At 44.6% G+C, this 13,007-nt stretch overlaps 1 protein-coding gene across 1 annotated transcript in view; it reads left to right on the forward strand.

The window, feature by feature from the left end:
* The window catches only part of PCP4 (Purkinje cell protein 4), a 138,445-nt gene that overhangs the window by 42,856 nt on the left and 82,582 nt on the right, over positions 1-13,007 (forward strand). The window contains exon 2 of the mRNA XM_088456950.1: positions 12,207-12,258. Within this exon, the coding sequence (XP_088313076.1) occupies positions 12,207-12,258 (52 nt within the window). The remainder of the gene's footprint in view (positions 1-12,206; positions 12,259-13,007) is intronic.

Here is a 13,007-nt window from a genome sequence, read left to right on the forward strand (position 1 = left end):
AAATGCGACGGAAAAAATAGCATAATACATTTCTCAGAGGCATGATGTATCTAATGTGGGTGTGGTTTATATAGCCATAGAAAATACTTGTTATATCAAAGAGCTATAAACAAATACATAACCTACCAGCAACATCTGACAAAACAGAAACTATACTAGTGTTCTCTCTTCTGTACAGAGATCATAACAGTGACCTCTATAGAATAATTAGACATAACACCAGATCCACAATCTGGCCGCCTCTCCTTGCTCATTAAAAATTTGCTCCCTTTTAAATTAGACCCCAAGATAACACACACACATACACATGCACGCACACACTTCCCTCATTAAACATAATACACTGGATTAAACACACACACACACTTAAAAATAATGCCACAGATACCCTCTCATTAGGCATCTTACCCAAAATATGACTCCCCTTTTTAATTAAAACTCATGGACCAAATCTATTCTCCTACCTCCCTCGTTGCAAATAGTGCAAGCAGGCTGCTACTACTATGAACTGAATACAGTCTATTTGATTAATCAAATCACGGAGGGCCGCTGTGTTTGTTATACTGGATATCTATCCACTATAGATTCAGAGGTCCTACATTCCCAGGGGTCATTGGAGTGCCCAGCTATGTGACTATTGTGTGTGTTTATATATATATACAGGTTGAGTCTCCCATATCCAAATATTCCGAAATACGGAATATTCCGAATTACGGAATAATTTTGGCATGACTGAGATAATAAAACCTTTGATTTTTGATGGTTCAATGTACACAAACTTTGTCTAAGGCACAAATTATTAAAAATATGGTATAAAATTACCTTCAGGCTGTGTGTATAGGGTGTAAATGAAAGAGAAATGTATTTCATGTATGTACACAAACTTTGCTTGAGCCACAAAATTATTGAAAATATTGTATAAAATGAGCTGCAGGCTGTGTGTATAAGGTGCATATAACACATATATGCATTCTGTGAGTATATTGGGGTCCCATTCCCAAGATATTTCATTATGGTATGCAATTATTCCAAAATACGGAATATTCCGTTATCCAAAATACCCCTGGTCCCAAGCATTTTGGATATGGGAGACTCAACCTGTATATATATATATAATATCACAGCATAGGCTCGGCACTCGTCCTCCGGTGATAAGCAAGGGTGCCCTCCGCAATAATATAAGATAACAGCACACAAAGGCAGCGGCACTCCAAAAACCTCAAGTAAACTTATAGAGGTTTACATGGCCCAGCTTTGTGTGCTGGTATATATATATATATATATATATATATATATATATATATATATATATATATATATGAAGTCCTTTGCCCGGCACTCCTATTAAATATATAGATGCTGGGTGCTCCTTCCAACAGTCATAAGACTGTAACAATATCCGTAGCAAAAATTAGAAAGGCACTCCCAGACGTATATGTAAATAAACCATCAACACTGCATGTGTATGCCAACGTTTCAGAGGATTTTAACCTCTTTTATCAAGACATCATGATGTCTTGATAAAAGAGGTTAAAATCCTCTGAAACGTTGGCATACACATGCTGTGTTGATGGTTTATTTACATATACGTCTGAGAGTGCCTTTCTAATTTTTGCTACGGATATATATATATATATATATATATATATATCTGGAAGTGGAATTGGGAAAAGGCATGCGCCTGATAGTGTAGTATTTAAAACAAGAAAACGTGCTCAAAATATAATGTGCGTACCAAATAATAAATCTTTAAAGCTTATCTGTGATTTCTTCACTGGGGTTCCATATGGTGAAGTATGTATGGTCCTCCAACAGGTCAGGAAAACCTTAATAGGGGGGGCTCAAACCGAGCCAGATAGAATGCAAATATAGTGTAGTATTTTTGTTTACACAGCACATCTAGTTAATTATATATATATATTGCGTACCAGAAGAAAACTTGAACATCTGCATGTAATACTCTGATATCTCTTCTCTAGGATCCCATGGAGGCCCTCATAATCCGCACACGGGTGGATAGGGTTAGCCTCAAACAAGCAAAGAATGACCCTTATCACAAGTGAGCTTTTTCACAAACAAAGGGGTCTATTAATCACATTTACAGGGATACAGAGTATAACAGGGGTTAACAAAAACATAAAAGTTAGAAATGGTATAATGCTTATCTGCAATATATTCAGCAGAGTGGAGAGGTACTGGAGCAAGGGACCTCTCCACTCTACTGAATATTTTGCAGATAAGCATTTTACCATTTCTAACTTTTATGTTTTGTTGTTAACCCCTGTTATACTCTGTATCCCTGTAAATTCGATTAAAAGACCCCTTTGTTTGTGAAAAAGCTCACTTGTGATAAGGGTCATTCTTTGCTTATTTGAGGCTAACCCTATCCACCTGTGTGCGGATTATGAGGGCCTCCATGGGATCCTAGAGAAGAGATATCAGAGTATTACATGCAGATGTTCAAGTTTTCTTCTGGTACGCAATATATATATATAATTAACTAGATGTGCTGTGTAAACAAAAATACTACACTATATTTGCATTCTATCTGGCTCGGTTTGAGCCCCCCCTATTAAGGTTTTCCTGACCTGTTGGAGGACCATACATACTTCACCATATGGAACCCCAGTGAAGAAATCACAGATAAGCTTTAAAGATTTATTATTTGGTACGCACATTATATTTTGAGCACGTGTTTTCTTGTTTTAAATACTACACTATCAGGCGCATGCCTTTTCCCAATTCCACTTCCAGATCCTATTTATCCTGACTGCCGTTCAGGAACCTGGGAAGACTGCTGCCACCTCCACCAGAGGGATAAAAGTGTCATACGTGTTAGCACTACACAAACTGTACTTTGTTCTAAAATACACTTATTGCACAAACAGTGCAATACACTTCTAAAGATGTTAACCAGTGCGCCGGTCTATACACCTCCTACAAAATATATATATATATATATATATATATATATAATATATATATATAGTAAAGATAGTATTATATTCATATCAAAATCTTCATCAAAATAACCCTGACAAAGGTTTTGATATAAAGCGACACATTGAATATAGGTGGTCATGTGTGACCTCAATATTACCTATTAACTGAGAGTATTGCCATCTCTGCTTTAACTATATATTAATTTGTGCAGTGCATCGGTGAGGCTGCTTTGTGTATCCTGGAGCGGCGAGTTCTCCTCTTTGTTTATATACTGTATATCTCTCTCTATATACATAAAACTACCTATGTACCTCCTCTAAGAATGGAAAACATTCAAGGGTGTGAATCTATAGATACAGAAATGGACGGGATCAGCACTCTTTGGATTTCATGAAAAGGAAATATTATAAAAAGCTGACACCAAGTGTTTTTTTATATATCCTTTTCATGAAATCCAGTGAGTGCACATCGTGCTTCTTCTTTGACTATAGTTGCCCACGCTAGTACAGTATGTTAAACATTGCATGTAATAAATGCCCCCCCATCCCTTCCCCTATATATATTTCATAATTTTGTACCCTATACACCCCTTCCCTTATATATATTATATAACACTGTATACGCTTTTATATATTTGGTGCTAATCTCTCACACCACATCCCCTCCTTACCCTTATATATTTTATATCTATAATCTTCCTTCACTTCTATATTTTATACTCACCACCTCCCATTTCTTAAATGTTTTTTTGATCATCACCCCCCTATATATTTTAAGTACTCGTTTAACTTACACTTTGCTGGGGGAGGATTGTCAAAGATGACAAGTTCTCTGCACAACAGTGGACATTTTTTCTTCCACACGCAGGACTCAGGAGGTGGATCGATAAAGGAGGAAGCCGGGGACTCGCGCGCCACCCTGACTCGTCGCAGAGGGGTCACAGAATAGAGGGAGGAGGAGGTGATTGGGTAGGAGAACTTGGTGGGTGGGGATCACTAGATGCCGGAGCCAGGAGCTAGCATCGGAGCGGAGCAAAGCAAAAGCCATGGGAGGAGCTGCTGCTGCAGTCAGGTATGCGCAGCAGCCCTCCCGCGGCCATTGATTGTACCTTAGGTACAAATTCAGCAGCCCCTTACCGCTTCCCGATTGGAGCTCAGATGAGCTTCCATCGCGGTAGCCATCATTAAGCCCGGCAGCAGCATGAGCCAGTCCACAGGGGGGGAGCATGTGACAGGTGGCCGGGACACAGAGAGAGGAAGCTCCCCGGCCGCTCTCACTGTATGAATAATAAAATGGAGCTGTCGGGGAGCATATCCTCTCTGTCTCCCGGCCACCGGGCGTGATGCGGTGTGCGGCTGCAGCCTGCCAGCGGCCCCTAACTTTAAAATTGGAGCGGCCCGGGGGGCATGTGTCACCCTGCCCCCCGGCCCAGCCCGCCACTGCACACCAGTCAGAGGCACAATATAGGTAAGTCCTGCTAATATTTAGACTGTGTAGTGCAGCTTTGGTTCATTTTTGGGGTGTGGGTCCCCCTGGATTGCTTTGGTTGATCTGCTTCAAGGCACCGCAGTATAACACATTTTTCTTTCAACACATTTTAACGCTTCACTGTCTGTTTTTTATATATGTATTTAATTTTTATTCTTTATATGCAGCTGCGGCTGCTCTTAACTATTTCCTTTACACTTTTCTTATTATAGCGGTGCCCTGGGGCGGCTAAGCTGGGCTAGTTTGGGGGTGTCCTGCGCTCTGGATTTTGAATCCTAGTATGTTAGGGATCTACCCCACAGAGGTTACCTGGATGTGGTGGGTAGGCCCATCATCTTGGCCAAGATTATGCCAAAAACCTCTATTTACTGCAAAAATTTATTTATTTATATACAATCAGTTAATTTGGAGTTGTGCTCTTGTATTCCCTTTTGTGTATATAGTATTTCATATGGGACAGATAAATTACTATAGTAAGGTCAGGAAACAGAACAGCTTTATCAGTGTAACTTCTAATACACTCATTGTTTCATCAAACTCTAATTTTATGTGTCATTCATCATCATGATTATATAAATAATAATCTCCGTGATAGATAGATTAGATAGATAGATAGATAGATAGATAGATAGATAGATAGATAGAGATAGATACTGTACATAGGGCCTGATACAGCAGCATATGCAATTGCAATTACGTACGCAGATCGATCTATTGTTAAACACTGCACATGCGTTTGCACCATACTGTGCATGCACTGTGACTGCACCACGTTTATGGAGTGTTTGGGGGTGGAGACGGGGGAGTGGCTGGGAAAACACAGGCGTGTCTGTCCATTTGTACAATGTTTCATGGGCGTGCATAAATTAGCCGCTACGATTGCATACACAGCTTAAGTACTCACTGCGTGCGATGAGACTTGCAATTTCTGAGGCTGGTCAGACCTGGTGTAAATTTTACGTGACGGGCCGATGTGCGTATATGGTACAGATGTATACGCAGCAGTGCGAGGTAGTACGGATGTGAGACAGCAGCAGTGGGTGTCTCTATGCCAGATGAGCTGTGGCAGATATTAGTATACATTCGCAGTTGCGTTCCGTACAAATTCGCAGCTGCGTACTCAGTAGCGATCCTTACTGAATCAGACTCATAGATAGATAGATTAGAGAGAGATGATAGATACGAGATAGATAGATAGATAGATAGATGATAGATAGATAGATACGAGATAGATAGATAGATAGATAGATAGATAGATAGATAGATAGATAGATAGATAGATATGAGATAGATATGAGATAGATAGATAGATAGATAGATAGATAGATAGATAGATAGATAGATAGATAGATATGAGATAGATAGACAGATAGATTAGAGAGAGATGATAGATAGATAGATAGATAGATAGATAGATAGATAGATAGAGAGAGAGAGAGAGAGAGAGAGAGAGAGAGAGAGAGAGAGAGAGAGAGAGAGAGGGGAATGTGCTATTGGTTCTGGCAAGGAATCTGTTTTCCATCAGAAAAATAAAATATAATATAATACTTGATTTCATATGTTACGTGATTGGAGATACGAGATTAGGAGAACTTGGACAGTGGTAGACGGCTTTATGTACAGCACTGTGGTGGAGTCATTGTATCTGGGGTGTTTGCTTTTACATGTTGCACAATTTTTAGTTGAAAATTAGTTATTTTTGGAGCTGTTGTGTTTTTGCTCAGTTGCATTTAGCTTTATACAGTTAAGTCACCCATTTGTTTTATTATTCCCTTTTGTTAACTTAACTTAATCCTAAACCTAGAAATAAACACACTGACACATGAATATGGAATTCAAAGAGGTCACAGCCAGAATTTATTGATCAAATTGAAATTCTAGAATAGGTGGCAAGAAGAAAGCAGAGCTCCGAGGCCACAGCCCGATGGATACCAATACAAATAAAAAGGGGCTGATCCCCGCCCTGCACAGACTGACCTGGGGCATCCTTCCCTAATTGGCACAGCATTGGTCCCTCCCTTGGAACAATGACCATGTCCCCCCTTTAGGCGGTGACAAACTGGCCGCTCTCAAAGGAAGAATGCTACCACTGGCACTCCTGCGCTAATAATAGGCCGCCCATGAGCACTGCTTCCCGCCAAAGCCCGGTTCGCAGAACCAGGCCCGCCACCAAAACTGTGACCTTCTTAATGAAATTGAAAACTGCAGAGGTCATCGGTCAACCGCTCTAGCCGCGCGCTCGTGAGATGTACCCCGTCGGGCCTATGCAAGCTCTCTGCCCCGTGACATAAACTTGGGTATTGTATGACGCGTCCACCAAACGCTAAATGACAAGCGTGCAATGGCCATATCTGTTCAATACCCACGAACGCGACCAAATCATTGCCTCCCAAGTCTGGCCCCAAACTTCTCCTCTGCTGCCCATGGGGCATCTAGCAGGCACTTACAGTGCATTTCTCGTAATCCTAAGCAATGCCACTTACACACTCACAACCAAAATTGGGCATGTAACTCCAAAGGGTGCTGGCTAGCCCAGTAAATATAGGAATTTTCCCACACCCGACAGTTAGCACTCACAGACAACCCTGTCCGAAAGTTCACCTAGACAGAATTGGCATTTATACAGACAGATATTGGTATTTAATACAAACAGAAATTGCTATGTATAATAACAACAATAATCTAACCACAAGGAAAGGGAAACAAATAGTTGGGTGACCCATCTGAAGATGAAAAACAGCAAAACCTCCTTGAGGGCAAAAGCTGAAAATCCTTTCAGAATCCCTAGCGGCAGTAGGCATAAGGCCCCTGGGTTTCCCAACAAACTCGCAAGGAGCGCAACTACTTAATGCTACTTGTTTTAAATACGACTTCCACCGCCCTAGCTATAATATAATTCTGAAACACCCTCGTAAACTACGACCTGGACAAAAGGGAGTTAGATTAACATGGATAACCACTGCCCGCCACCTGGAGGGCAAACCCTATTAAAGTACCCCAAAGAGCAACTGGCCAAATCACTGGATATGCATGCATCTGAATAGAAATCCTTCGCTCCCTGCCAGTTAATCTGTCTTAGACCCATCTATTCAGCACAAGCTCAATACCGGTTTGATAACCACCTTAATTTAACATTAAACCTGATAGCGCAGAAATCTTAGTAGCAGCAACTAGCTCACCCATTCTAAAAGCCCTAAAGTAAGCTAATGAAAATGCTAACCAAAAAGGGGGGGGGGGGGGGGAAGGCGCCTAGCACTTGACCGAAGCCACTCCTTTACTGGCCCAATCAAATCCTGTAATAGGGCTGCGTTGATGGGGCTCCGCGCAACGCCTTTGTTAGGACGCTCCCTTGCCCACCCTATTAAATACCTTTGTTAATACTCTCTTGCCCACCCTATTAAATGCCTTGTTTAATACAAATAATTTGTCAGGATCCGCCAAACGTGCAACTTGGAAAATTATACTGGGTAACGCTGGAGACAAGCCGCCTTGGAACGACCCCTGTCATAGCAGCTACAGACAAACTCTGCCATACAATCATTAACCATCTGAAACCGCCCGCTCTTGGAAGCTAAACACCTTGCCAATCGCACAAAACTAGCGTGTAGGTCTTAATGTACTTGGTGCCCATGACTTCCGTGCTAGTCCCTGGATGCCGGCGTGACGATCCGCCAGGCATGGAAGGGGAAGGAGAAACCATGTAAATTAGCAGGAGGCGCGAGCGAATGAAACATGTCCTACTGAACGATATAAGATGTCCACTATCTTGGTAGCAACGCCCGAAAAATGCCGTGCCCTAAACTCAATATTCCTTAAACACATAGATGCCTAACCACTGCGAGGCCGGATCCAAGTCCATCCTAGATTAGAGCCTTCTTATACCACACCTAAGTTATCACCAAACAGGATTTGCCTAATGCAAGGCTTGCTGGACCGCAGTTCGACCGCCACTACAATTGAAAAATTCTCAAGAATAAGGATGTTCCTGTCTAGGCCCTGAACCCCACAGGAAACCGGCCAAGGCTCCGTGCCACACTCCCCTTCAAATGCACCACTTAATGAACAGGATGCATACGTAACGGTCTAAGTTCGGACTTGGCTACGGGTGACGTGTGCAGAGCTGTACTCCGTTGAATTTGCGCATAAAAAACAAACAAATGCGCAGCATGTCCACTCCGCTCCAGAGGGACACATATGAGGTGACGAGGCTTCCTAACCCCTGCTGTGGCTCCTTCTAGCCGTCTACTGAAAAACCGACCCCTATGTATGACTCTAAATGCCAAACTGAGGGGGCCCGATAGCGACTGCAACTGTACTAGCGAAACTTTTTTTTTTTTTTTTGCCAAAATGAAATGCTTCTAGCAACTCCCCCAAAACGCCACGACTTCGCCATAGGCAAGTGGCATAATCCTATCAAGGCATCGATTTCTATCCGCAAATAAGATAATGCGCATAACTGAACCTTCTTACCTGTCACAAGCCATCGGGGCTCCCATAACGACTAAACTAAGGAAATTAATTGAATACTGGCAAACTCTGGTATCTACTAGCCCCATAACATGAAAACATCCAGGTAGCGGGACACCACAGTATGTCCCAATACACGCATGGACAACTACTGCAAAAAGTAACTAAAACCTTCAACTAAAGTACACGAAATGAAAAAGCCAATCGGCCGCCATGTATAAACAGTCATCTTAACCACAAGGCCATAAGGGCTTTCCCTCTGTGTAACGTAATTGAGCCCTGCAACTCCAAACTAGGGATGTGCAGGCTCGGATAGGTTCGAGTTTGCACGTGGAGTTCGGATTTTTCCCTCCAAAAAAACGGAACTCAGAACGAGGCAAAACGTCATCTTACATGGACGAACATCATCATTCCTGGTCTTTTGTCCAGGAATGATGATGTTCGTCCATGTAAGATGACGTTTTGCCTCGTTCTGAGTTCCGTTTTTTTGGAGGGAAAAATCCGAACTCCACGTGCAAACTCGAACCTATCCGAGCCTGCACATCCCTACTCCAAACCCTCAAATATTTAAAGGACTCGGGGTGAAATGGGCAGCAGTCAAAAAGCAGATGCGATATCTGCCTTAGCTAGTAGAGCCCTCCCCCCGTTTGTTAAATGGCGCAGTGATCTGACAGATATTTTGTGTGATTGCCGAACCCTTCCATTTATGTAAGAGACTCTGTAACAACCCCAATTTACCCAATTCCTTCTACGACACCCCCTTGAAGGCGGTGCACCTAAACCGTACCAAAAGTGGGTGGAGCAAAAGGGGCCACGCATGGGCCCCCACCCGACTTCCGCTTTCAGATTCCTCTCAGAAACCACGGATATTCCTGTGTCAAAGATAAATGCAAACCCACGCCAAAAACCCCAAAATTAATCAATGACGGTGCTTTTCTGAACACCTCTGCGCTGCTGCTGCAATATGCTCCTTGACCCTGTGCGGCAGACCAACGCGCACACCTTGGCTGGATGAATGCTCCCACAGAGCATGCAGATATGTCTGTATCCACAGCCTGCCCCATATGACCCTGCGTGTTATTACACGCGTAGCACTACCAGCGGCTGATGCCCACAGATCTGGGCAGGCCAGAAAGGGCTGCTTCCGACCAACCGAGGATTCCGCAGGCAAGCTAGGCAGTTGGTCGAGCAAACCAAACCTCAACATCCTTGAAACCTAATTGAAAACACTGCCTGTCCCTCCTGTTGTGTCTGGACTCAAGGTAGCACGCCGCAAAAAACATAACATACCCGAAGGCCCCCGCCATTACTCCTGCTGACTTAGCCTGAACTAAACCTACATGCGTCAGCCGTTATCACAAACATATCCACAAATTTACTCTTCACTAACCGCTCCCTACTTTAAAACTTTAAATCTTTAAGGATAGCCGTATTCGCTCAGTGAACCATAACCCGCGCTTCATCCGGTACCTCAATTGCTGACACTGTGTTAAATCTCTAAGGGCACCCTTGCTACCCATTAAATTTGCACTAAGTAACGCGGATTTACAAATGAACTGGAAGAATCGCTAGAATCATCAGTGGAAGGGGAATGTGTGCTGCGCAAATGGGTTAACACCATGCTCACCTGATCCTGACGTGGAAGGCCCAGCCACTGGCTCCTCTGTGTTCGCCAACAGTCCCTCGCTGCGCGGTGCGCCCACCACGACTTGATTCGACATCAGCACCATCTGTCCGCTGAACTTCGACAATGGTCCTAGACGCTCAAAAAACTGTGACCTGGGGGCTCGAAAAAATATCCGGTGAAACCCACACAACAAAGTCCCTCCGCAGAAGAAAGAGCAGGAGATGCTGTAGCCAGCGGGGGTACGGGATCAGGTTTTGGGGGGAGGGGTGTGAGGAGGGGGTGGAAACATGTATGGGTTCAGGAAAACAGCTGTAGTGGCATGCGGCTGGATGGGCATAGCTATTGCGCCTTGTAGTGAGGCGCCAATCCCTGGGAGAAAAGGGGGGGGGCCGCGTTAGCGGTGGAGGGGGCGAACTGGAGGAGAGTGGGGGGCAGTGGCTGGCAGTGCATAAGCGGGGCGGATGATAAGGGGCTGAAAAATGCATTGGGCTTATGTGCAGCATCCCGGTGGCAGGGAAATAAGGGGGAGGGGGCAGCCCGGCGGCGCGTCATTGTAGGCTTGAATGGGGCAGGATTATTGTGCTGTGCACCAGCCACCCCTAAATGCAAGGGGGGGTGTAACCCCCACCCCAGGGTGCGGGGGGGGAAAGGGGACAAGTTGGTGGGTGGCGCGCTAGGGGACACCGCACCAAGGGGGTCTCTGGTGCTGGCAGAGCAGGGGGGAGGCTGTGCAGGGAGGTGCCCCCCTGTTTTTAAGTAGTGGGGGCATGGGGGGGTCGGAGGGGTGCGGCAGAGCACCATGCGGCGCCTGGCTGCACAAGATGGCCACCGCAACCCTGTGGGTGGAGCTAGCCACCGGTGCAGGGAGCGGGATGGCCGCACTTAGCGTGAGGGGAGACGGGGAGTGGGGGCCGTCTAGCTAATATCGCTGCCGCTTGAGAGCAGGCGGCCGCGGGGAAGGGGTGGTCGATGTGGGGGTCGGCAATCGAGAGCCGGCAGCGGGAGTGCAGGCAGGTGGAGCCTTGCGCCTGAGCGGACCATGGCCCTCGCGTGGCTGGGGAAGCAGCCACGGAGGTGAGAGGCCTGGCAGCCAGGGGCTGGGGGGGGGGACACACGGGGTCTGTGTACCTGGAAATGACAGGGAGGGAGGGCACTGGCAGGTAACAGGGACTATATGGAAACACAAGCAGGGGAAGGGGGAAGAAAAGTATGGAACATGTGCAGAAAGGAAAGGACAGGGGGGAAATTAGAAATAGGAAGGTAGTAAAAGATAAAATTAACAGGAGACAGAGAGGGTGATAGACCAGGGGAAATAAATGGGGTGTGAAATGTGAAAGAAGAAGAGAAAGACAGACAAATAAAATACAATACATATGCCACTTAGCCAGCCTGGTTGAAATAAACTGGAAAGAGGAAGATGGCTCCCCTCACCAAGGCTATTTATATGGAACCTCTAAGCCCTCCCTTAAATCCTACCATAGGCTTATACTCCTCAAGTGATGAATACTAACCACATCCCCCTCCAGCTTTTAACCCTTAACTTACCTAACAAAATTACATATCAAACAGGGTGCTTATCTATCCTCAAACTTATTCAAGTATTCGGATGCATTTGTACAGTTTTGTTTCCATATCAGCAAATTATACAAAATGTATCCTTGTCTTTTTCTTTTTATTCTAGAGACAAAGTTCTGGAGCAACAAGTGCAAAGGACAAGAAATCAGATGGGAATGGTAAGATTGCGATGTGTGTGCCACCATCTACGGTACTATGGCGTCTGAAAACAATGTGCAAGAACTGTATCATAGAAAAGAGTCTTTGTTTTATTGTGGCCTGCAGCAAAGGTATATAGTAACCTGTCAGGGGCAAGTGTTGTATATCTCTCAGGGTCTTCCCACCATGGCTGACTATAGGGTAAGGACAGTGAGGTTTTCCCTAGTGACACTCTATAAATACTCTAGTAATGTACAAAGCTGTAGTGGCCACTCCCCTACCAACAAGGCCACGCCCTTACACATGAGGTCATTCCCCCTTACCGACACGCGGCTTAGCAGCACGCACTACAGTACTGCCCGCAGCGGGTGAAACCCAGGGGAGAGACGCCACTGGCATCCAGCGTCTTTTCATGCGACTTTTTACCTTCAAATGTGTCTTATTCCCACAATTTGTCTTAAAAGCGAAATGCTACATTCAAATGTCAGCGGCTGTGACACTGTAACGTAGCGTTTTGCATGCAGATCCATCTGCGGTTGCACACAGAACATAACCATTGCGTATACAATTTAAATCAACAGAAGCTGCTTATGCACCACTGTGCGATAAGACATATTTGAAGGTGAAAACTTAGAGTTGCATGAAAATACGCTCGGCGCTACCGAGTCACTCCACGGCATTGCGCGACTAGAAGGGCTGTTTAATGCGCAAGTAGGCTAGATGAATGTGTATACATCTGTAAATTACCGTGGCTAACTGAATTCCCCCC

This window comes from Taudactylus pleione, unplaced genomic scaffold (assembly GCF_031769625.1).
Source record: "Taudactylus pleione unplaced genomic scaffold, aTauple2 ptg000729l, whole genome shotgun sequence".
Taxonomy (NCBI): domain Eukaryota; kingdom Metazoa; phylum Chordata; class Amphibia; order Anura; family Myobatrachidae; genus Taudactylus; species Taudactylus pleione.